Raw genomic sequence first — 26,857 nt, 5'->3', positions numbered from 1 at the left:
ACAGATGTCATTGAGGAGATGGATGGCAGGAACATGAAGCAGTTACTCACATTGTGTCCATACTCGACAAGCAAAGAAATAAATGCTGGTACTCAGCTTGCTTTCTTCCTGTTTGATCTGAGAATCCAGTTCATGGAATGGTATACCCACATTTAGGGTCAGTCTGTTCACCTCAATTAACACATTATAAAAAAAATCCCTCATAGGCGTGCCCAGAAGTTTGTTTCCCGATGATGCCTCCAAGTTGATAATCAAGAAGCACCATTCCAGGTGCCTTTCTCCCCCATAGTCTCCCATTTTTACTTTGATGTTTTCCACACATACTACCACTCAGTCAGGAAAGCAAAGAGACACGAATGAATCCTGGTCCTCTTTTTAGTTTCTCTTTTTTCAGTCCAGCACCACTAACCCGTGGGATGATGCACCCACTTTCAGAGTGGGTCTTCTCTCATTTAATCTTCCCTGGAAACTCCTTCACAGACAGACCTGGAGATGTGTCTCATAAGGATTCTAAATCCAGTCAGCTTGACAGTGAATTAGCCAGCACAATGTGTGTATGCTCTGTATGTGAAAGAAAACATGCAGTGCTTGTCTTTCTGATTTGGCTTATTTTGTTTACTCTGATGATCTCCCAGTTCCGTTTTCCTACATAGGTCAGAGTTTTATTTCTTTTTGTGGTTGAATAATACTCTACTGTGTATATATACCATATTTTTATCCATTCATCCCTTTAAAAAGTTTTTAAAAATGTGTATAAGTATTTTGCCTGCATGTATGTAAGTGCACCATGTGTGTATGATGCCTACTGAGTCCAGAAGAGCTGAAGTTACAGGCAGTTGTGAGCAGCTGTGTGGGTGTTGGGAACAGAACTAAGTCTTCTGTAAGCAGCTAGTGCTCTTAACTGCTGAACAATCTCTCCAGCTGTCTGTTTACTTCTTGGTTGGCATTTAGGCTGGTTGCATGTCTCAGCTGCAAGAGGAAAACATAAGGAAACACTTCAAGATATAGGCATAGGCTAGGACTGAAAGGGCCTCTAATAGCTCAGGTAACTTCAAGAATTGATAATGGGCTGTCTGAAAAAGTTAAAAGACCTTGCTTATGCCTTTATTTGAAAGTGCTTCTTTATGTTTTCCTCTGGCAGCTTTAAAATTTTAGTTACTACATTAGTGTGATTGAGATTAAGGTCTTAAAGGTGTAAGGGTGAGAAGATAGGTATCTAGTTGTGTTCTTCTGTTGATGGAGATCTAGTTATCCCACACCCATTTGTTGAAGAGACTGTCTATTCTCCATTGTTTTTAGGTGTCTTTAGATGCATGGGCTTATTTCTGGGTCATCTATTCTATTCCATTTGTCCTTGTGACAGTGTTTTGCTGTTTTTGTTACTGTGTCTCTGTAATATAATTGAGGTCAAACATTGTGATACCTTCAGCATTACTTTATAGAATTATTTTGTCTCTTCAGGAACATTTGTACTTACATGTGAGTTTCAGGATTTTTTTCCCCCCAAATTCTGTTTAGAGTACCATTGAAATTTTTGTTTGGCTTGCATTGATTCTATAGATCTTGTTCATTAATGCAGCCATTTTCACAGTCTTTTTCTGTGAATCTGAGTTTAGAGAAATCTTTCCATCTTCAGTTGTCTTCTTCAGTTTCTTTAGTGTTTTTAAAGATTTATTTTAAAAATTCTGCACATGCATGTGTGGGTTTGTGCATATGCATGTCCTCAGAGACCAGAAGAGGATATTGGATTTCCTGGAGCTGGAGTTACCAGGAGCTTGTGAACTGCCCTGTGTGGGTGCTGGGAACCTAACTTGATCCTCTGCCCTCCAGCCCCTCAGTGCTTGTGGTTCTCATTGCAGCTCTTTGACTTCTTTCAGGCCCGTTCTTGGGGTTTCGTTCAGTGGAAGGTGTTGTATGCATCCCCCTCTGATTTTTCTCAGCAGCTTTGTTACAGGTACAGAGACAAGCAGCTGGTTTTTGTACTAATTTGTATTGTGTCACTTTGCTGAAAGGGTTTATCAGCTCTAAGAGGTTTTTATTGAAGTCTGGAGGGAATTTTAAGTCTAGGACCATGTCATCTGCAAACAGGGATAGTTTGCCTTCTTTTCTTAGCTCTATTGAAGACTTTAAGAAATGTCTTAATAAGGGTATAGAGAGAGTGGACACTTTTATCTCATAGTTCATTTCAAGGAAATACTCTTCATTTACTCCTACTAATATAATGTTGGCTATTGGGTTCTCAGATGTAGTGTTTATTATGTTGAGATATAGTACTTCTAGTTCTAGTTTCTATAGGGATTTTATCATAAAGGGATGTTGAACTTCAGCAAAGGTCTTTTGAGGATCTGTTGAGTTGATTATGCGATTTTTGTTTTTTAATTCTGAAGACCATGAGCTAGATTGTATATTAATTTGTGTGTGTTGAGCCATCCTGTCCTCCCAGAAATAAAGTCCATTTGTCATGGTATATGATCTTTAAAATGTGTTGTTGAATTTAGTTTGCAAGTCTATTATTTAGAATTTGAAAATTTATTTATTATTATTGTACACATGTATGTATAGGTACATGCCTGACATGATATGTTTGTTGAGGTCAGGGGACATCTTTGTGAACTCAGTTCTTTTCCACCTTTCTGTAGGTTCTGGGAATTGAACTTAGGTTTCAGGCCTGTGGAAAGTGCTTTAAATTTTTTAAAATTATTTTTTTTTATATGTGTGATTTTTTTTTGCTTGCATATAAATCTGTGCATAAGGTACATGCTTCATGCCTGAGAAAACAGAAGAGTGCTTCTAATCTCCTGGAACTGGAGTTACATATGGTTATGAGCTGCAATGTGGGTCCTGGGACTTGAACCCAGGTCCTTTGGGAGAGCAGCTACTACTCTTGAATTGCTGAGCCATCTCTCCAGCCCTACCTTATTTATTTTAAAAGATTTTATTTATTTTTATTTTATATGTATGAGTGTTTTTTGCGCGCGTGCGTGCGTGCGTGCGTGCGTGCGTGCGTGCGTGTGTCTGGTATCCTTGGAGGCTAAGATTCCCCTGGAACTGGAGTTACAGGTAGTTGTGAGTCACTATGTGGGTACTTCAGCTCCTTTGCTTTGTTTGTTTGTTGAGACAGGATTTCACCATGTAGCCTTGGCTGGCCTGGAATTAACTACATAGACCAGGCTGGGTTTGAACTCATAGATCTGGCTGCTTCTGCCTGAGTGCTGGGATTAAAGGCATGTGCCACCATGCCCAACATTATTTTTTGAGCTGTGTCTTACTGAAACCAAGCAAATTGCAGGGGGTTTCCTGTCTGTCTCCCCAACAATAAAATCACAGGGATGTGTGAGTCATGCTTTTCTCTTCTCTCATTGTGTTATTCTCTTTTCTTTTCCCCATTGATATATGTCTTTGTGTGTGTGTGTGTGTGTGTGTGTGTGTGTGTGTGTGTGTGTGTGTGTGTGTACGTACACAGGAGCTGCAAGATGCATATGGAGGTAAGAGAACAACTTGTGGGAGCCAGTTCTTTCTTACCATGTGGTCCCGAGAACAGATCTTCAGGATTGGTGGCAACCACCTTTAGTCACTGAGTTATCCTCCAGCCCATTCAACCTTTGTTTCCTGAAACAGGGTCTTTCACTGAACGTGCCAATTGAGCTAGGCTGGCTAGCTAGGGCCCTCAGGATCTTCTGTCTCTCTTGCCAATTGCTGGCTCTGTGTGTGATTGCTCAGGCTCCAAACTCAGGTCTGCCAGTGCTGGCCTCACTATATTCAGTTCTTTGTACACCAGTGACCTCTGCTGGTCACAGTTAACATTACAGTCTGTGGGCTGGTGAATTCTCCCTTTTTTGTCAAGAGTCCTAGGTAATTTAGGAAGGGGTTGTGTCCCAAGTGCATTGGAAGTCTAGGGAGCAACAGCAACACTGAGATCTTTAGGACAGGCTTGTCAATCTGTGCTTTAACAATCTGTTAAATAGCTTCATGGGTATAGCTGCTCTGACATTTCTAAGAGACACAATCTCACAGTAAACTTCCTGTTCTTGTGGATTTTACAGTCTTTACACCCTCTTTTCCATGAGACTTTCCATGAGACCCTCTATAATCCATGAGACTTAGGTGCAGGAATTGTATTGTAGATACATAAGTTGGGACTGGGCACCACATGATCTCTTGCTCTCCACACTTGACCAATTGTGGGTTTCTGGAATGATCTCTGTCTGTAGTAAAGAGAAATTTCTTTGATAAGAGTTGCAAACTTCACTTATTTGTGGGTATAAGGATGAATATTTAGAATTTTGTTAGGAATTAGGCTGGTTTAGGACAGTAGCAGTTGTAGGTACTCTTCCAAGATTCACTTCACTAGCTCTGGGTAGTTGGCTAGGTTTCCAGTCTCTGGCATGTCTTCCCTCTTGTTGACCAGTTCTTAAGTCTGTTTAGAGAGCTGTTGGTTACAACCAGGATATGTATGCCACTCTTGCAGCAATCCTTAGGGTTATCATAGCATGCTAGTCATTGTTGTGGTTCAAAGGTGTCATAGTGGCTGCCTAAACAAGACCCGAACAACAGTGATACCACTAGACATGCTAACACAGAAGGGGAAAGCTCAGGGGGCCTCAACTCTAGACAGGCCCACTAAGGAGTACTGAAAGCAGGAAAAATAGTCTTCTCCAGGGAAGAGCTCCCAATAGGTTATCCAGTACCCAAGTGGTCAAACCTGAAATCATATACATACAAGTAACATGTTGTATTTGTACATTAATGAATACACACACACCACTACTATCAATTAAAGAAAAAGGAGCCAAGAGAGCAAGGGGAGGATACATGGAGAGGTTGGAGGGAGGAAAGGGAAGGATGAAGTATATTACAGTTTCAGAACATAAGAAATCATGAAAATTAATATTAAAAAAACACCCCATGTGTTAAATAGTTTGGGGTTTGGTGGCATATGCCTTTAATTCCAGCATTTGGGAGACAGAGGCAGGTGAATTTCTATGAGCTTGAGGCCAGTTAGAGCTACATGGTGAGACTATCAACAATACAACAATAAAATCTGTTAAACAAGTACCATATTTGAGGGATGGAGCTGTGTATGTACAGTGGTCCACTGGAGCTTCAGAGTCCTTAATTCCTGCAACAGAGTGTCTTATACTTTTCCCACATCTGACTCCTTGTCACATGAGAAATTTGTATGTAAGCATCTAGAATTAATATGTAAGTTAAACATTTGCTTGGAATAAATCATAAAATTAATTTAAAATACATACGTGATATACATGTGATTTTGAATTTGTTAAGGATGAAAGCAAAGTTGCATATTAGTTGTAGGTGGACATTTCTGTCCTGTCTGCCAGCTCCTGAATTACCGACATGGAGACTTAATATTACTTATAAATGTTCAGCTTATAGCTTAGGCTTGTTATTAGCTAACTCTAGTTTAACTGACATTTAAATTATCCCATATTTGTTATCTGTGCTTTGCCACATGGCTTGGTACCTTTTCTCAGTATGATATGCCCATCTTGTTTCTGTCTGCATCTGCTGGAGACTCCTGACTCTGTCCTTCCCCTTCCCAGAGTCCTTAATTTGGTTTCCTCATCTCTACTTCCTGCCTGGCTACTGACCAGTCAACTTTTTATTTGCCAATGAGAGTAATGCATACTCATAGTGTGCAAAAAGATTGTTCCATAGCAATTAGTAACATGGCTGTATTGTTATGTATCATGTCTGAATATTTGATGCTGTACAAGTTAGAGCATCTTCAGAGTTTTGCAGAATTGATTGATATTTTGATTTTTATAATCATTAGTACTGAGAATATCACTTGTATAAATATATAGACAAAATGGCAGAGCTATGTTTAACGTCATTTCAGAAATTGTTGAAAGTTTTGTCCTAATCCCAAACCAGAATAACATATTTTTATGAAATTGAAATCAGGATCACAAACATCAGTGTTTTTTTTTTTTTTTTTTTTTTTTTTTTTTTTTTGGTTTTTCGAGACAGGGTTTCTCTGAGTAGCTTTGTGCCTTTCCTGGAGCTCACTTGATAGCCCAGGCTGGCCTCGAACTCACAGAGATCCGCCTGGCTCTGCCTCCCGAGTGCTGGGATTAAAGGCGTGCGCCACCAACGCCCGGCTAAACATCAGTTTTTAAAATCAAACATTCTAACATATTATAATTCAGAGATACACTAATTTGATGCTTTCATGTTAAGAAATGGCAGCAGGAAAATACTTGTCTTTGTTTTCTGTAATTAAACAACTGTGTTTCTATAAGAGCAGAACTGTTTGTATGTGCAGCTCCTACACTGGTCTTGAATCCTAGCCAAGGGTTTCAGGCAGTGTTTATTGGCTTTGTATGGAGTGATGGCATGCTCAGTACAAAGTAACATGCTGAAGAACCAAGGCTACCATGAAGTCATGTGTACTGGGAGGGAGCAAGTGCAGCCAGATACACTCCAGATTAATTTGTGTTTGTTTGTAAATTAATTTTTGGTTGTTGCATTTTCAGAAACCTTTCACTGATGCCACGGGGGGTGGGGTGGAGGGGTAGGGGGGGTCACAACACATAGCTTAAGAAGTTGTGCACTGTATCAGTGAGCTCTTGGCAGATAGGTGGTTCCAGAGGTTGAGTCCTCTGGCTTTAGGCAGTTTGGAGGCATGGGAGACAATTAAGGTCAGTTCCTAGCTACCTGCGACAGATTGCTTCTCCTTGTATGGTCACTGCCTGAGCTGAGCCTCTTGTTCCTAGAACGTTTTCTTTGCGGAGATCCGAACCTGCTACCCTCTGCGATTGCCTCTCACTGGCACCCTGAGCTGTGGTGGTTGACTTCAGCCTTGCTGACGTGGTTGTTACTTGTTCTCAGGTCATCCAGGCTAACTCAGTTTTCGATAATGGATCCTCTCAAGGTGGCACAGGCCAAAGAACCCTGGGGACACACACAGCCAGTGACACAGTTGGGCGTCTCTGTGATGACCCAGCCCTGGAACCGGGGCTCATGAGAACTGAGGGTCTGTTCTTTCGGGAGGCCTGGCAGTCTTTTCTTCACCAGGGCTGTCGGGCTTATTTCTGCATGTGGCTTCCACTCTCCATCCCCATTCACACGGCCACACACGTGGCTGCGTTTTGTGAAGTCGTCCGTTTCTCAGCTCTTTTCAGCTGTCTTCCACTCTTGATGGTCTTCAGTGTTCTTCTCTTCCTTGTAATAGTGTTCATCTGTGTTATCCTTTCTTCCTTCACCTGTCACACACAAATGGCTTTCGAGCTGCAGTTTTAACCTCAAGTTAAGTTGTCTCTTTTACTTCTGTGAGTGAAGGTCCCGTGTTGTTTCAGGTTAGGAAACTGCCCACTAATCCCCCCTTCCAGAATGGTTACATGAGAGGATGTTCTGTTTTGTCAAATGCCTTTTCCGCCTAAATTGAGATGCCTGTGAGGTTGGCTTTTCCTATTAATCTGTAACATTGGTCGACTTCCGTCTTTGTAAGGTGGCATCTAATGTCATTAACTTTCTTAAGAGACACTGCTTATGATAGGTAAATTGCTCTTTCTAAGCAGTATTAGCTGCTTGAGTTGGGGTGAGTTCTGCATCTGTCCTTCATGTCACTTTCAGAGAGGTGAAAATACACAGTCATTTGTGATTACAGTCTGGTCTGCTCCCTCTGGAGGCAGGTACCAAGGTCCCATTCTGGGAATGCATGTTGATGTTGCCAGATTGCTGCCCTTCTGGAGAGTAGGCAGGCCAAGGGTAAGTGAACTCCATAAAATATCTTACCATTTTAAAATTGCCTTTTTCTCTTTTTTCCTTCACTCTTTAAGGAAGTCATTTTAAAATTATAATATATATATGTATATATATAAAGTTGACGATATAATTGGCTTTTTGGTGAAATTTTCATACATGTATATCATTGTACTTTGCTCATATTTCCCCCATTAGTACTCTTATCTCCCTGTTTCTGCTGATCTTTTTCTCTCCTTCTGCTTTCATGTTATAGATATGTCATGATATGTGTGTGAGTGCACATGCTTGAGCACATATAAAATCTAGGTTCTCCATGAAAGGGAGCATGGGGTATTTTTCCTTCCATTATTCATTATTTCCTCTGTTCTCTCTTCAGACCTCTTTTTCATTCTCTACCTTCATCTCTCTCTCTCTCTCTCTCTCTCTCTCTCTCTCTCACACACACACACACACACACACACACACACACACACACACACACACAAACCTAGATCCCATGTTTGGGAGAAAACATTCGGTGTTTGAATCTGGCTTACTTTGCTCTTAACATTACCTTGTTCTTAGGTCAATGTTTATGCACTGCTCAAGTCTTTACATATTTCCTGGAGTCTAGCAAAGTTGGTTCTGTAGGCTTTTTCTTTTTGGTGTTTCTGGGTGGGTAGATGCTTGGAGTTGCCTACTCTAACGTTTTTGCTGATGTCACTTTGTTCCTTTCTTCGGTTTTTTAAAAATTGCTTCCAATTTTTTCATTTCTCGTAGGCATTGTTCATTGTACGTTATCACTCAGATGTTTCCTGTAGAACTTTTTCTATTTATTTTTGAGTTTTCTAGAGATTCTTTCCACCCCTGATCAGTTGTTTTGTATTATTGTCTTGTGTCTAGTTATTTTCCTAAGATCTCTTAGTTTTCGAGTTCACAAAGCGCCCTCTTCTGTTGGTTTTGTAAAATGTTTTATTTTTCCTTCTCCACTTTTTCCCTGGATCTTTTCTTTTGTTGTTCTGTTAATCTTGATTTCATTTCCAGCAGCTCTCTGTCACTGAGCAGCTGTGTCTTGGAAGCCAGCTTTGATTGGCTGGTTGCTTTTAAGAATTTCTTTCTTTTTTTTTTTTCTTTTTCTTTTTTTTTTTTTTTTGGTTTTTCGAGACAGGGTTTCTCTGTGTAGCTTTGCGCCTTTTCCTAGAACTCACTTGGTAGTCCAGGCTGGCCTCGAACTCACAGAGATCCGCCTGCCTCTGCCTCCCGAGTGCTGGGATTAAAGGTGTGCGCCACCACCGCCCGGCAAGAATTTCTATAGGGGAGCTTGTTTACCTGAGTGCTAGAGCCTGTGTTCACACTGAGAAAGGCTCTGGGTTCTACTGGGAACCAGGTTTATATAGTTACTGGGTTGAGCTAAATGTTTCCATTTTCAGCTTCTTTTCTTTTGCTGTGCTTCAAACTGTTCCTGGAATTCCTAGTAGCTGCTTTGTGATACTTAGGCCCAGTCAACCACACTGTGTATGGTCATGCAGCTGTTTCCCCTGGTTTTGTTTAGTGGGGTGTTGGATTTTTTCCTTGTCTTAGTCATTCTGTTTGATTTTAGGTGGTGATTGAAGTAAATTAAAAATGTGGTTTTGCAGTATCTGCAGTCTACACAGAATTCATTCTGTAGTCACATTTAGAAACTCCCTATGTGGTGCTGGGCTGTTGCTGTTGGTACATACAGAACTGGGAGTGGTGCATGTGGAAAAGGAGAAGTTCAGGCTCACCATCTGCTGGTAGCAAGTTTGAGGCCAGCCTGGTGTATAGGGGAGCTTGTCTTGAGGACTAAACAAATAAACCTCTTCTATATATGGAGTTAGAATTTGTGGTTGACTATGTCTGTGATATATATGATAGGGATAATATCTAATAGGGATAATGTATAATAAAGGTGATAGTTGCACAACACCATGACTGTACTAAGCTATACACTTTAAAAAGGTGAATTTTAATTCTGAAATAGTAGCCCATACCTGTAATCCCAGCACTTAGGAATCTGAATTTGATACCAGCCTGAGCTATATAGTGGCTCAAGGCCAGCCAGAGCAATATAATGAGACCTTAACCCAAGAGTAAGAAGTCTATGATATAGATATTAATAGATTCATATATAAGTAAGAAATGTGATAGTTAAGTTAAATTATCTTTCCAAAGGTTACAGAGGTAACGCTCAAATAATAAAATCAAAAAAATATTTTCCCCACTATACACAATGACTTTCATGTTTTATTATCCTTTATTCATCTCACAAGCACTCTTAAAAGATTTATCATATCAAAGGCTAATAATTTGCTAAAAATGTAAAAATAACATTACGTTTAATTTATTCCCAGGTGACAATTTAAAGACTGCCATACTACCTATAAACAATTTATTCTATTGCTGTGACAAAACACCATGACCTAAAAGCAAGTTGGGGGCCAGGGGCATGAGGGAGATTATTTGGCTTACACTTCCACATTGCTGTTCATCACTGATGAAAGTTAGGACAGGAACTCAAACAGGGCAGGTTCCTGAGGCCTTGACCTTTGCGTCATGATGGATTATTGTACCCTGGACTGTGAGCTAAAATAAACCTTTCTCCCTCAAGTTGTTTTTGTTGAGAATATTTTATCACAGTAACAAGGCAGAAGAGAACAACAGCTGTCCTCAAAAAAAAAAAAAAAAAAAAATTAAAAACAATGCTTTTGTACCACCTCTAAAAGAATGCCATTATTATTAGGGCTACACTGTACAGAAATCACCATATTTATTCCTATGTTAACTAAAGATGTTAGCTTGTTTGCCAGGGACTGGAAGAGACTTTGCTTACAGCTCTTGAGCGAGTTCACAGAAAGCAGGTATACCAGTTGGTCTTGTCAAACCAGAAATAGTCTTCTTTATGCTCTTTTCCACTTTAAAAGAAAACGGTTTTGATCACAGCTGACAATTTTAAGGCATTGGCAGATGTATTTATCCTTTTTCTCAGTACCTAAAGAACACCCTAGCAGTCCTACGACTGCCTGCACTAGTCACTAGGCATTCACCTTGATGTTGAACAAGTATATAGTCCTAAATTTATTAACCCCCCCCCCCCCCCAGTGACTTGAAGACCAAAGGTGAACAAGGGTACTTTCATTGTTTTCAGGCTTTAATTCTTCAGTTAGCTTTTGCTTTCCCAAGTGAGCTTTGAACTCCCTGAAATCATGTATTGATGGTGGTTCCTAAGTGAAAGGTTTTCTGTGCCAACAATGACTTTTCCTAATTTCTTGCTGACCAATGCACAGTCACAGCACTGCACATACTGTATTATCTGACTTCACAAAATTCCTATTATAGACTAATTGATTCTATAAGTACATACATTGTACATTACTTTCATGTGAAATATTTAGAACCTGAAAATACTTTAATCCCTACTATAATGATACACTGCTTCTTTATAATCTTTTCAAAGTTGAAAAGCTTTGCAGATATCCAAACACCAAAAAGAGCTAAGCTCCCAAACAAAACACAAGCATAGTGTGTGTGTATCACATAGAAGATATGTGTGATTTTATATATAATATGTGATATTATATATATTATATATTATCCCTATTTTTAAAAGAAACTATGTATCACTCAATCACCCTGCTGTCTTAGTCCCTTGCAACCATATATATACTTTTGTTTCTATGTATTTACACATTTGGTACGTTTTCTGTAAGTGGACTGATAGAATATATGGTGGGGACTTGTGATGACTGCAGCTGCTTCTTCTCCTTTGCCATCTTCTCTGCTCTGCTGCTGGGGACTTAATCCAGGGCCTGTGCTTGACGAGCACTCTGTCACTGAGCTGCACCTCCCATCCATATTCGTCTTTTTCCCTTTCCTTTGAGACAGGGTCTTCATCCTTGATCTCATAATCCTCCTGCCTAAGTCTCCTGAATGCTGAGATTACAGGCACATGCTATCACACTCATCCCAATTTACCTTCTTTTACTTTGCATTTATGTCCTGTAGGCTCATCACATGAGGGTGTGTATACACACACACACACACACACACACACACACACACACACACACACACACTAATACTTGATTCTTTTGTATTGTCAAATAGCCTGGTGTGTGGATATGCTGCTTTTGTTTATCTGTTCAGTTGATAGACATTTCAGTTGTTTATCTGTTCAGTTGTTTTGATTATTATGAACAATGCTATTATGAATGTTTGCGGTTTTTGTGAAGACTTATGTTTTCTACTATTTTGGATAAATTCCAAGGAGTTTTAGATTGTTGGGTTGTATTCTAACTTTATGTTTAACACTTATAACACAAACTGTTTTATAAGGTGGCTCCACCATATGTACAGTTAAATTTTAAACTATCCAGTTTTAAATTTTTATTTTCATGTATGTTGAATATTAACTGAAATGAGTCATTTCAGTTGATAGTGGAAAGGTTCTCTTGAAGTAGTTTGCAAAGTTGACAGTACTTTTTTAAAAGTAAGTTTGAAATTATTACTGTTAACCCTTTGCCTTTTCTTTTCTTTTCAGTTTTATCTCCAAGACACTAAAAGTAGTAATGGTACCTTTATAAATAGCCAGAGATTGAGTCGAGGCTCTGAAGAAAGTCCACCATGTGAAATTCTTTCTGGTGACATTATCCAGTTTGGGGTAGATGTGACAGAAAATACACGGAAAGGTATGAGTATGGATCAAGTTTTCCTGTCATTTGTCTTTATAAGTTTTAAAATCTTGATTAGTGTTATAAAACATTACATGCTTGTAAGATCTATTTAAATATGGATATGTGAAGCAAAAAATTTAAAAGTTACCCACTTCTATTTGCTTTTCTAAAATTATAAATTATAAAATATTAATTAGTAATGAATATTCTTCATCATGTTATAAAAACATAGGGAGCTATTGTGTCAGGAAGCACTTGGCTGCAGTGATACTACACCCTAGCCAAGATGAACTTACAACCTGGGGATGATGCTTATCATCAATAGCAAGATTTCCTGAGACTTAGTGAGCAGTCTGGACACAGACAGTTGTTAGTTGACTTAATGATATAATGGAACTCAGTCATAAAAGCAGAAGAGAAATTAGCTGTAGGGGTACAGGAGGGGTAATGGGCAAATTTAATCTAAGTGCAGCAATAGATATATTTCTGCTCATACACATATGCATGTGTGTAAAAAGATATAGTTAAACTCATTATTTTGTATCCCAACTAAAAACACCATAAAAATAATGTAATGAATGTCTGATGTTTTACCCTAGATATAAATGATTGTGATTTTGAGGTCTTTACTATCCTTTTTTCTGCTATCTTGAGCATATTGTTTTCTCAATGCTTTTGCTTATCTCATGGTCAGAGGGTTATAACTGCAAACTTAGATATCATTTTCCTCATATCAGTACTCCATGCAGAAAGATAATGTGGGAATAAAATGCCCTCTTCTGTCCCTTTTTATGTGGAAAAGTCAGAATGCAGTACCAAAGAAACCTGATAATTGACAAAAAAGAGAACAAGGAGATCCATGGTTGATATAACTCAGTTATGATTTGAGTGTGAATTGTTAAAATCCCCTATGAAATCAGAGTTCTGTCAGCAAGACATGGGGGCAGGCGGTAATACTGAATGCAAGTATAATGTTTCCTGTGCTACAGTCTCTGAAACTGCAAGTTCTCTAGCTAAATAATGCAAATTACTCTTTAAAATTATTTTATTTCACAATTCTGAAGTTTCTTGGCTCTAACTAGTTCATTATCTACTCTCTGATTATGACCCCCTTTTTTTTTTCTTTCTTTAAGATAGAGTTTCTCTGTGTGGTTTTGGTGCCTGTAATGGATCTTGCTCTGTAGACCAGGGTGGCCTTGAACTCACAGAGATCCACCTGGCTCTGCTCCTGGGTGCTGGGATTAAAGGTGTGCACCACCGCCACCCAGCTGATTATGAACTCTTATGGCTGACTCAAAATTAAAGCACTTCTGGTATAAACCAAAAGAACGTAATTCAGACAGTGGGGCAGTAGATCGGCACGTTTCTCCCTCGGTTTTTCTGAGCATGCTCTGGTCTAGTGATGCCCTAAAGCATTAGACTCTGATATTTTGCACAGTTCAGTGCACTTGGCGGTGGTGCTATTCTCATTCTGTGTGTAGCTCTCTGCATAAACCTGCATTGCCATTAAAATGGTAGTCTTATTTTTGTTAATTTTTTTTCTTTCTTTGTAAGATGTGTGTGGTATTTGAATTTGGGTAGGGCCAACCCTGTAGGAATTTCCATTTAGAGCTGTAAAGTAAGATTGAATCTTAATGTAAAGTGTTGATTACTCCTTAGTAAGAGAACTCAGATGGTGTGAAGCCACTGAGAAGAGAGAAAAGTAAGTCTCTCTTTGCTGCTTTTGTAGCATACATGTAAGTAAGCCACAGCAAGGGACTTGGACTACATTGTATTTCCTTCAAGGATTCCTACTTAGTGATTTAGGGTTCTCAAATAATTATTAGGCAGTAATTGATAAAAGAATGTGGTTATCAGTTTTAGGAAATGGCTTAGTTAAGCTGTACCTAGCAAAGCCTTTAGTATGCTGACATATATGCAGATTCACAGGGGGTTGATTACAGAATGCAGCTTGCAGCCCTTTCTGGATTCCTTCACACTCTTCCCCATATACTGAAGGAGATTTAGGATAATTATTAGTACAGTATGATTTCTGCAATATTGGGTTTCTGCAGACCTCTTTGAATGTTTGTCTTTTGGCATTTGGCATTTATTGTTTTCACAAAGTTTATTTAATTTGTAGGCCCTTGAGATACAGACATGTTAGAAAACATGTATTACCTGTTCAAGCTTACACTAGAAAAAAATATAGATTTTTTTTTTAAATGCTGAATAGTAGTATGATGAGTTTTATAACACTTGAAGAATCCTAAATACACAGTATTACTAGATAGCTCTGGGTAGAAGAAGTCTAGAGGATTTTCAAATTGTGTTAGAAAGGAGAGGCCACTTGTACATTGTGGTAAGTCCTTTAGTCAGACAACATTTACTGGGGCCTGGCATTCATAAGGCCTTGAACTATACATTTTCCTTTTAAACAATTACATGCCTGTGTCTGTTTGCCACCTATGTGCATGAACCTGTGGAGACCAGAAGATGTAGGATCCTTGGAGCTGGGGTTGTAGGTGGTTGTAAGCTACACAGTATGGGTGCTGGGACTAGAGCTCAGGTGCTCTGAAGAGCAGCCACTCTCCAGTCCCCATTCTTTACTACTACTTTCTCTTCTTCCTCTTTCCTTCAGACAGGATCTCCTGTAGCCCTGGCTGGCCTGGAACTTCCTATGTAAAACAGGCTGGTCTTGAACTTGTAAGAAACTTATCTGCCTCTGTCTCTTGAGTGCCTTCTTTACTTCTTGTCTCCAGCCTATTCCAGCTGTCTTCTCTATGTGTGCTTTCTTTCTTTATTCCTAACATTTTTTTTTGGCCTTTCCTTACATTTCCAGCTTTCTAATCTTGTTTTGTTTGTTCCTTTCAATATATATTTCTTTCCCTGTCCATGCCTACTACAAATTCCCATGTTGTCTTTTATTACTTACAGTGCTATGAATCCCTCCTTTTTATTTATATCTTTTTATTTATATGTCTGGTTTGTTTCCCTGTTGAGATCTTAACGGCAAGGACCTAGTCATAATCATCATTATTTTCAATATTGCTTTGTAGCCAGCAATTTCCCAGTGAATATTTATTGAACAAGTAGGTAAACCCATAGAACCCCCACATTTCATGGCCAACAAAAAGAATGAGCCAGTAGTAATATTACTCATAGTATACAAAGAAAAATAAAGAAGTAAAATCTGTATAATGAGAAATATGACATTACCAACTAGGTAGAAATAAGACTTGTTGGAGTAACAGCAGATGCTTAGTCCAGGTCAGTGAATACACACATTGAGCCTCAAAGATTTTTGTCATATCAGTAAAGTTATTTACCTAAGATTGCTGGCCTACCATTAAAAGGACTTCTAGAAATTAACATGAATAACATCTCTACTGTGAAAGACAGGCATTTTGAATATCAAATTATAACAGCATTGGATTGAAGTATGTTAAATATGTTTAAGTTGGTGAGCTTGCATTAAAACTCAAAAGGAAAATTGATTTTTTTTATTACTTTTGTAAGAACTTAGAAGAAATCTATTTATCATCTGAAAACAGGTAAATAATGAGGAAGAATAAGAACACTCATACTTCCTGTCCTGTAAGAAGTATAGCTTGGTTGGTAAGGGAGTAGTTCATTGGTAGAATACTTCCAGGTATGCGTGCAGTTCTACTTTAATCTCCAGTACTTGAGGAAAAAAACAACCACCACAACAAACCTCAATTATACCTGAGGTTAAAAAAGAAAGTAGTTGAAGAGGCTGGAGAGACGGTTTAGTGGTTAAGAGCAAAGAGACTGGAGAGACAGTTCAGTGGTTAAGTGCATGCATTACTCTTTTTTTTTTTTTTTTTTTTTTTTAGTTTTTTCGAGACAGGGTTTCTCTGTGTAGCTTTGCGCCTTTCCTGGAACTCACTTGGTAGCCCAGGCTGGCCTCGAACTCACAGAGATCCGCCTGCCTCTGCCTCCCTAGTGCTGGGATTAAAGGCGTGCGCCACCACCGCCCGGCGCATGCATTACTCTTAAAGAGAACCAGCATTCAGTTTCCAGTGCCCACATAAGGTATTCAGTCACAGGTGTGACTCCAGCTCCAGGTTATCTGATACCTTCTTCTGGACTCCTCAGGCACCTGCACTCATGTGTACATACCCACACGCTATGCACATAATTAAAACATACATCTTTTTAAAAAAGTAGTTGAAGGTTGAAAGTTTGTGATGATTGAACTACCATTATCAAGAGAAAACCGAATGATAAAATATTAATTTAAATTTAGAACAAAAGCACTGTTGAGTCATCTGTCTTTCTCTGCTCTTCTAACTCTTAAAGCCTGAGAATTAGAAGCCTTATAAAGTCGAAAACTTCTAAAGATAGAAAGTTATTAACAATTATTTTATCTTAAATGCTAAAAATCAATTAATGCAAATCTTTCACAGTCTAGAAAAATGAATACCTGATTCAGATGGTATTTTTTAAAAGGTTTCTTAGATTTTTGGTGACTCTGCTGTTGCTGATCTTGAGCTTCTTCATGCTGAGTGTAGACCAGCACTGCACTGGAGGCAGAGCTAGACAGAATGTTTCTCTTTCCCATTCCAGGGCCTCCGAAAGCTTTTAAACCAGTCACACTGAACATGGGTCCCCTAAGGGGCATGTGTGTGAGGAGGCAGCACGAGACTGAAAGCATACCACAGAGTAAATAGATCTCAAAACCAAAATAAACGACCTGTATCGATACTAGAGAAAGGAAACTCAGTGACAGTCAGGTCTTAGTGTTACTGTAATCTCTGGTAGTCTGTACCGGGGAGTCATTGTAAATAGTTCTTCCACATGTCTGTTACTGTCTACATTGGACATACTTGTTCCTCATATTTAACATGGATGAATTTTGTATGTGATTTACAATATCTGTGTTTATTTAATGTGGCAATGTTCTGATGCTTCCTTTCCTTTCTGGACAAACTGTTTAAATTATATGCTTTACATTTAGTCCTTGAGTTTGAAATATGGTGATTTTGAGAGCAAAATGTGTTTAAAATATTTATAGACTTCTTTAGAACATTATTATCCTAAGTATTTCCTTCATAATATCAGATTCTCTGTGTTTTTGAAAGAGGGCAAGGGGGTGGGGCTGGTGGTCAGATATGCATGGAAAATATATCTTCATGCTGTACAAATACCCTTTAAGTTTTTGTTTCTGTCCTGGGAATTGAATGTAGGGCCTTGTATATATGCAAGGCAATTGCTCTACCATTGATCAATATTCTCAGCTTTTTCTTTTTGTTTCCTTACCCTCAAAGAAAGCTCAGAATTAATACACATAAAAACATTTAAAACTTCTTTTAACACAGGGTTTCACAAACTCATTTGACCCCCAATTCCTTTTTTAAAATTCTTTCTTGTTTTTTTTTTTGAGACAGGGTTTCTCTGTATAGCCCTGGCTGTCCTGGAACTCACTCTGTAGACCAGGCTGGCCTCCGACTCACAGAGATCCACCTGCCTCTGCCTCCAGATTAAAGGTGTGCACCACCACAGCCCAGCTCCCAATTCCTTTTTGGTTAACACTTTTTAGCACTGTATTTGGGGAAATTCTACTGTACTGAGTTGATTAATACAAATATTAAAACATGCCTATCACATTGCTTTAAATACTTGCCTGTTGCAAATCCAAAAGATTACTAAGTTTTCTACGCACCTGTATATCTAATTGACATGAAGTCTTTTCACAGAAGGGTTGGCTGTACTTAGACATGGACTTCTAGTACTTGGTTCACTCCATTGATTTATGTATCAGTCCACTTGCTGAACTTTAATCTAGCTGATGGTAGAATTCCTGATGTGATATATCACACGTTGGCTCTGGCACTGCAGTTTTATTCTGTAACTCATCCACCTATTTTTCTTTTTGTTGTAAATTTATGAAGTTTTTTGTTAACATACTTTAATTACACATAATACTGTATTTCATTATGACATTTCATACATGTGAAATAATTTGGTTTTATTCACCCATTATCTTATTTTGTCCTTCCCCTGGTAAATAGCTGTGCTACTTTCACCACTTCCACATCTTCCTTTTTTTTTCTTTTGAGAACTTACACATTTAATAGTGGTGCTTACAGGAGCTGAAGTCATACGTCTTATAATACCACCTGCCTTCACTGAGAGCAGCTATTGGGATGAAATGCCAGGGGCGTGAGGAGTTAGGTGCTAATTGTGTAATAGTGTCACAAGTCAGTGGGTCAGGTTCTAAGCACTGGGGATCTGACTGCTAGAATGGGGGGACATTCTGCTTTTATTTGGCTCCTTTGTATCAACAGTTAGGACCAGAAGAAGGCGGTAAGAGTCAAAAGATGAGATATGGTGTTGAGGGAGGGGGCACAATTGGCCGCAACAGTCTAAGGACTAAGTGAAGTGGTTCTGGGAAAAGAGAGTTGGAGGATAAAGTGTGAGATAAGAGATTGGGAATAAAGATCTGAGGATGGAGGGTGATTCTTTTTCTCATTCTTTCTTTCTTTCTTTTTGGTTTTTCGAGACAAGGTTTCTCTGTGTAGTTTTGGTGCCTGTCCCGGATCTCACTCTGTATATCAGGCTGGCCTTGAACTCACAGAGATCCGCCTAGCTCTGCCTCCCGAGTGATCGGATTAAGGAGGGTGATTCTAAGGGAAGAGAGAGGTTGGGCAGAAGTCTGAAGGTCTGGAGGTAGAGGTATTGGCATGGGAGTGAAACAGGACTGGAATAAAAACTAAGACAGTGTGGGAGGGAAAGGAGCCTCTCACTCTGGACTTGAATGCAAGTCTTTCCCCAGCTGAGAATTCCAGCACAGGGGCCTGGAGAGAGCGCTCACTGCTTGTCTTAGGGCTTCTGTTGTTGTGATAAAACACCATGACCAAAGCAACTTGGTAGGAAGGGTTTATTCCAGCTGACAACTTGTAGTTCATGGTGCAGGGAAATCAGGGCACTAACTCAAGGCAGGAAACTGGAGGCAGGGACTGATGTAGAGGCCATAAGGAATGCTGCTTCCTAAAAGAAAAATAGCTTTTGGTGATATTAGCGAGTAAATAAAGACCGTCACAATAGGATGTCTAAAAATGGGGTTGTAAACAGTTAAGATGTTTGGAGATTGCATGTAACCTGCCTGCGTATGAGAGACTGGTGGCAGCAGCTTAGAGGATGTGGCCAGAAGGAAGAAGCCAATTGATTAGTGGCAATGATGGCTATTTCAGGCAGAACTGAGGCGACTGTCCAGTAGGTAGTTCTTTGTCTCTGTTAGCGCTTTTTAAATATAATCAGTTACTAAAGACAAATATTGACCAAACTGTGCTGAATTCCTTAAGTTTAATATGTATTTCCCAATGATGGCCACATTACTTTGTATTACTACCATCTCGATGCTATGATTGTAATTGTTCAACATATTATAACCCTAAAGCAATAATTATTGTTAAAATAGTTTTATTGACGTATAAATAAATATATGCCTATTTTACTTGTAAGACTCAGTGAGTTTTGACAGACATATACAGCCACAGAAAGCACTACTCTTAAAATCATACAGTGTGTTTTTGTCTGCTCATATCAGCTTTAAGTCAGTTTAATAAATAAATGTGTTCAGCTATCAATGATGCAGAATTCTAAGAACAGAGAAGTCAAAACTATCAATCTTTAAATTAGGAAGCACTTTTTGTTTTCTGTGTAAGACACAATGATCCGTACAGTTCTGCCTATGGGAGATTTGTCTCTCAAAACCATCAATAAGAAAAGGAGTGTGAAGACTCTTAGGAGTTGTATACAGAGAGACTGTTGTGGCTTTATCAAAAGGTATTGGGGATGGAGTAACAGCAACCATATAAAAGCTGTCCTGGAGAGCCTCCTGTGCGAGTCATAACAACTGTACACTGGAGGAATCAGACAGGCACCCTCACTGGTCAGCAGTCTCGATAGTCTTGCCTATAATGAGGGTGGGGAGATGATTAACGTATTTAAAACTGTACATACAGAACATTAAAGTCTTATGAGGTGTGGTTGGGAGACAGATTGGAGACAGGAGAATTAAGAATAAGGATTACTTTTTAAAAGGCAGTAGACTAGGTGTGATGTCTGTAAACTAGGGCAAAACTGTTTTATCCCTTTTTACTCTTAATTTCTGCACACTAGACAGGTGACTTTTCATTGTCTGTTAAGGAATTGGAAGTTTTTTAAGGTAGTAGATACTGTCATTAAACCACTAAATTTATTTGCTTTCCTAGAAATTATTATTTTTAAGAATGAAATACAAGTTTAGATATGAGACCCACCAAGCTTCATATTTTTAAACACTTATTTTATTTGTTTTAACCAGTTACCCATGGGTGTATTGTTTCCACAATAAAACTTTTTCTACCAGATGGTATGGAAGCCCGGCTCCGCTCAGAGTGAGTATGATTAGTGCTGTGAAGTTTTGGATTAATTATCTTAGTTGGTGATAATCGTACTGATGCTATACTGCTAATACTACAAGATTACTGTAATATATTAGAAAATTGATATGGTACCTTTGGGCATATTATACACTCTAGTTTTAACTACTTATTATTTAAAAATCTAGTAAATAATAATGCATCAGAGGTAAAGGTTATTTTCAAATATAACAGTATATATTTGAATAATTAGTTGGTTTTTTTTGCAATATTTAGGATATTTTAGTTACTGGAGAATGATAACTGTTCTTTTTGATATATATTTAGTATAGAGCTTTATAGACTGTGATTGTCTGTGGAGTTAATGTCAATGTCATATTCTTTTAGAACTTGAAGATGTTAATATATAGTTAGTATTTATTTTGTGAGTTAAAAGAATTTCCCCCAAAGTTGTATTTTATGTTTTATATGAAGCAATATCAAGTCCTATCATGAAGTCTAAAGTTTAAAATGTAAATTTAAGTACATCCTGTGCTTTTTACAGATTATCATTGTGAAGTATGGAAGGCACTGGGCAGTATTTAAATATTAATACTTTTTTTGTTTGTTTTATTTAGGGAAAGGCTTGAATATGCTAAATGATTGTTTCCTTGCTTCAAAGGAGTTTCCTGATATTACAGTCTACTTTTTACTAGTGGTTTACATTGTTTTCATTATGCCAAAATACCTAGAGTTGAAGGAAAAGCGAATAGTGAATAGGAAAGAGAGAACGATAAAGCGGAAAGAGCAGGCCCCTTTACTGTAGTATCTCCCCTGTCTATCATTAGAATTACATATTTATGCTTTTCTTAGGACCTGCCATAGTTTTTTCCCTCTTTAGTTTTATGGCTAGATGAAGCAAAACAAATTTGTAAAACAGTTGAAACTTAAAATACTGTTATTAAAATGTAATTATAGTTTATTTGAATTTCAGTAAACTTCAAGAACTTCAACATAACAAAGCCTTTATGAGTCAAGAATTGAGCTTTCTGTCATAGAATAACTAATCAATCCACCAATGACTTACAGCTTTTTAAAGACTAGTGTTTGCAGTTGATATGAGATCGTTTTTAATAGTTAAAAGGTTTAAGCAGTCATGCACGTCTCCTGTGTTCTTAGGTTCCATCTAGTAGACTATGTGGGTCTTCTTAATTTTGTGTGTGTGTTCGTGTACATGTGTGTCATGGCGAGCGTGGAGGTCAGAGGACAACCTTGGTGTTGGTGCTTGATTTCCAGCTTGTTTGAGGCAGGGTTTTGTGTTTGACACCATGTGCCTAGGCTAGCTGTAGCCCAAGCTCCCAAGGATTCTTCACTTTCCACTTGCAGATTGCTGGAGGAGCGCTGGGGTTTCAGACATACTGGCTTTACACATGTGCTGGGTAGTCAGACTCAGGCCCTCCTCATGCTTGTCTGACAAATGCTTTACCTACTGAGCTACCTCATCAGCCATCTGTAAAAATTTTGAAGACTTTTCAGTAAATTCCCTCATTTTCCCAAGTCCCTTTAACTATTTCTCTTTTTCTTCTCAGCTCTCTCCCCTTTATTTAATGACTATGTGTGTGAATGTTCGCTGTATGAATGTGTGTATTGCCTGCATGTGGAGCAGAGGACAGCCTCAGGTGTTAATCCTCAGGGACTGTGCCCCTTGTTTTTAGACAGGATCTCATTGGACTAGGGCTTGCTGATTCAACAAGACTGGCCCCTGTCCTCACCTGCTAGGTGCTGAGGTTACAAGCACGCCATAACACCTGACTTTTACAATGGCTCTGGGAATTGAACTCCGGTCCTCAAGCTTGAGCAGCAGGGAATTTACCTACTAAAGGATTTCCCTAGCCCCTGTTTTTAAGGAGCTATTAAATACTAAATTTTGCTTCTAGTTTAGAAGACAAGTTTAGAACAAAAAGTTCTTTAAAGCTGGATTAATATCTGAATAGACTTTAGGGTAGATACTTAGGGAAAGCTTGACTCTACTTGTTCTGACTTTTCAGGCCTTACTTTTCTCATCTGAAGTATAAAGATAAATCATGTTAGTTACTGATCATGATTATGAGGCTTAAGTGTAATTGTATATTTAAAGAACTTAGCATAGTATCTATCAGATAATAAATCTGAGATAAACATTGACTGCTGTTATTGTAATCTAATTTTAATTAGCAGTTTAAATGGCTGAATACATCAAGAGTGCCAAGTCCACTGTGTAAATAGTGTATTTTTGTTAATGAATTAATATAATTGATTCAGTTTTGGCTTGAGATTAGGAAAGGTTTCAGACAATTTGTGAAATGGTCCTAAACATACATCTCTCATTTTGTACTATGTGAATCTACAAAGCAGAATTCACATCATAAATGATTAAAATCAACATATCAACCTTGCTTAGGAAACCCGAGGATGTTCTACACCCTACAGCATAAACTATTCATCCAGGATTTAATTCCTGTGTAAAATTAACTGAAGCATGGTCATCAAACCAGTATAAAATTTTGTTTTTGTCTTTAATAAATGGTAAAATATATGTATACTGAAGACTGGTTTTAAAATCAATGTTGATAATTTGTGTATGGGTTTTTAAGATCTTCAATAGGTAATTCTGATTGTTTCTTAGTTTTTGTTCTATTTTATAATTTTCTAACAACAGAAATAGAAGTTGCCTATAACTTTACAACCTCAACACTCAATAACAGTTTTTACTTTCTAACATTGCCTTGTTATACTTTTTATATACACAAGAAGTTTTTCAACAATTCAGACAAAATATACCTATGTCCGATATAGTTTTTGTAAAAAACAAATATATTTGCAGATTGTGTTATTTGACTGTCTTAGCCATTTGTTTGCTGACCGCATTTCATGAAAACAGAAGAATTTCTTCTTGGGTCACTAAGAAAACCAAATTTTTAAAGCTCTATTTGTTTCCATTTAGGGTTTTTGAGTTAATGTCATTGTATATACATATTGACAGAAAATAAGGGATATATACAAAAAATGGTTATTTCTGGGTGCTTAGGATTGAGTAATTTTAGCTTCTTTTTATATTTTACACATTTTCCATTTTCAGTATATATTGCCTGTACAGTCAAGAAAAATTAACTTATGTTTAAAGCATCCATTTTAGTTTTATAAGTGGAAAAGAATAAATGTAGTTACAACTTAAAAAACATTCACTAGGCATCAAGTTTGTTAAGGCTTTGAGATAGGTTCTGTGGATGTAGGGGTGAATTGATCATAATTCCTGAGGTATCTTGTGTGCAGAAAATGGGTACTGGTACTCAACCCTTCCTTGTATATGCCATACCAGCCAGTTTCTCAGCAGTCACACAAGCTTTACTAATTGAGTCTGGGAACTTTACCCATTCAGCTGCCATCTGGCTGTCAGTAGATTGTTTTTGAAGATGTGAAGTGTAGGGAACATAGGTGGCCTTCAAGATACATGCAGTATCTGACAGGGCTTTGTAAATAGGGATGCTGGCTTCCTTAGCTTCACATGTCTCCTGGGAGTAGAAAGTAGTAATTGGTTGGTTACTGTTCCAAGGCATTGTTTTAAGCTACTTGTTTATACCCACACATTTAGTACTTGAAAGAACGCTATAGGGCCACTTTATGGGTGAGGAGCATGAGGCCTATCTGGATTACTTTGCCTTTAGCTGGGAAGTAGAGTCAGTTTGTCTAGTTGATATGCTTTCTGAGCCTGTATGCTTGCTTGACTGCTGCTGCTTTTCTGTCAAGAGTTCTATGTCAGGCCCTAGAGGAAATTAGTGTCAGTTAATGACCTGTGGTTGTGTTTGCTATGCTGAGTTCAGTTTCATACACACGTGTAAACTTTGATCTAGTCCTAAGATGGCAAGGTGAAGAATAGTTGTCACTGTTTTGACAGCTAAAGTTGTTCTTCACTTAGAGCCACTTTCCAATTCTGACTTTTTTTCTAAATGAGCTTTTACTTACTAAGAATTTCTACACATGAGTATTTATTTATTTTTGATAACATATGTTACAAATAAAATGCATACTTTAAAAGGTATTTTAATGTGTTGAAATGGTAAAAATAAGGGACTCATCACAGCACTCAGTAAATATTGGGTCCTCAAAAGACGTTTAATACATTTGGAATTGAAATTCACTTTAAGGATAATAATGAGTATAAAGTAGGTTTATGTATGTATTAGTTTGTTTTTTAAGAAAGATAATTTACATTCTTTTAATTATATAAGAGCAAATGCATGAGTTTTATGACAAGATATTCTGGTACTCTAGAATCATTTCCTCTGTTTTCAGGAAATTAGATAAAAATTCTAAATTTTACTTTTCAGTGTCATCCATGCTCCATTACCAAGTCCTGTTGACAGAGTAAGTAGTAAATGATTGTTTTCCAAACTTTGAAATAACATTTCACTGAAGTGTTTTTATTTAATGTTTTACCCAAAAAACTTCAGTTTTTGTAATAAAGTAAATATAACTATGTAGTTAATATAACCTTCACTGTGTGGAGAATTTGGAATGAATGTGTCTTTAGAAAAAGCTTTTGTAGCCCAGGCAAACTACTGGCTGAGTAGACTAAATGGACCTGGTTTTGTGCCTAGCCAGAGGTAAGTAATGTTTACTATTACCTTTTATTCTGAAGTACAGTTCTGTCTAGGAATTTCCCAAAGCTTTCTGGCCAAGAAGTTCACTCAGTATTTAGCCATACAGCACAGTGGCTCTGAAATAAGGATTTACGGAAATTATTCTTTTAATGTCATTGGACATCGGTTTTGACACCACCTAATTAGAAATTGTAGTAATTGATTGTTAGAATATTTTTCTTTTGTTTAGGAGTAATGGTGCATTGAAACTATAGGTATCCTTGCTGAATAACAAACAGAGTGTGATCAATGAGCAAAACAAAACTTTTCTTACTATTTGATATTACTGTGATATTGGGAGCTTTGTTCTGCTTTGTTTTTCAGACAGGGTTTCACATAGCCTTGGGTGGCTAGGAACTCACTGTATAGCCAAAGATGCTGCTTGTTCACTTCTTGATCTTCCTGCCTCCACCTTCCAAGTTCTGGGATTAGAGCTGCGCTATCATGCCTGCTGGATTTGTGTGTGTGTGTGTGTGTGTGTGTGTGTGGTGTATGTGGTCTGTATGTGTGTATTTGTATTTGTGTATGTAGTGTGTGTATGGTATGTGTGTAATAACTAAAATGTGAGGACAAATATTTTACATTTTTTCTTTAGATTAACAGTGGTTACCTACTTTAAATTGAGGTTCTTAGATTCTTGTTTTAGAAATAAAAGTAATTTATCATCAACTTCTCTGATACCAAGAACTGTATTTATTGATTTAGATCTTCAAAAGAAAAATGCCAATTCTTTTAGTCTGAATATTAGAAAGCATACTTTGTGAGCTTAATGAGGAGTGATTCTGTAACATTATTAATAAATCAGCAGAGCATGATAGTGTATACCTGTATTTCTAGTGGTTGGGAGGCTGGGATGGGAGGATAGCTGTGAGTTCAAACCGGGAGTGCATGTACCAGGCCGGAAAGGGCTGTGTAACAAGACCGAATTTCAAACAATGAAAAAGGATAGGTATGCACACTTACAGAGCTTATTAGTGTCTAGGATATGAGCAGATATTACAGCTACTTATTGTGTCCTGTGTTTTCTTTTTTAGTGACATGGTTCTGTATCTGATATTCCTGAAAAGCCCCCTTTGAAGTGAATTCTGATACTTTTGTGTTCTGAGCAGTTAGACTGACTTGTAGTTTTGAACATGATTATTTTCTATCTTTTTCTTAAAATTTACATACAATAATAAATTTTTTCATTGTCTCTGGCGATTGGACAAAATATTAGAATCTTCTTTATTTTAATTTTTGTTTTTCAAGAGTAAGATTTTATGTTACCCTCTATCCTGACACATGCTTCCAAGTAACATTTTGAATATTGTTATTTCTAAATGAATTGTGACATGTTGCCATATTAATGAAGTAATGAGTGATGAATTTTAAAGGAAAAACATAATGACTGCATTGATTAGGAGTTATTTCTCAGTTCTGGAAAGGTTCA

General features: G+C 37.8%; 1 protein-coding gene across 39 annotated transcripts in view; it reads left to right on the top strand.

Moving 5' to 3' along the window:
- Slmap (sarcolemma associated protein) overlaps window positions 1-26,857 on the top strand; it is a 144,746-nt gene that overhangs the window by 54,960 nt on the left and 62,929 nt on the right. For all 39 annotated transcript variants that reach the window (XM_042284465.2, XM_042284468.2, XM_042284469.2 and 36 more), the window contains exons 2-4: window positions 12,269-12,416; window positions 20,713-20,785; window positions 25,117-25,153. In XM_042284465.2, the coding sequence (XP_042140399.1) occupies window positions 12,269-12,416; window positions 20,713-20,785; window positions 25,117-25,153 (258 nt within the window). The remainder of the gene's footprint in view (window positions 1-12,268; window positions 12,417-20,712; window positions 20,786-25,116; window positions 25,154-26,857) is intronic.

This window comes from Peromyscus maniculatus, chromosome 9 (genome assembly GCF_049852395.1).
Source record: "Peromyscus maniculatus bairdii isolate BWxNUB_F1_BW_parent chromosome 9, HU_Pman_BW_mat_3.1, whole genome shotgun sequence".
In the NCBI taxonomy this organism is placed as follows: domain Eukaryota; kingdom Metazoa; phylum Chordata; class Mammalia; order Rodentia; family Cricetidae; genus Peromyscus; species Peromyscus maniculatus.
This window is presented reverse-complemented; position numbering and strand designations above follow the sequence as displayed.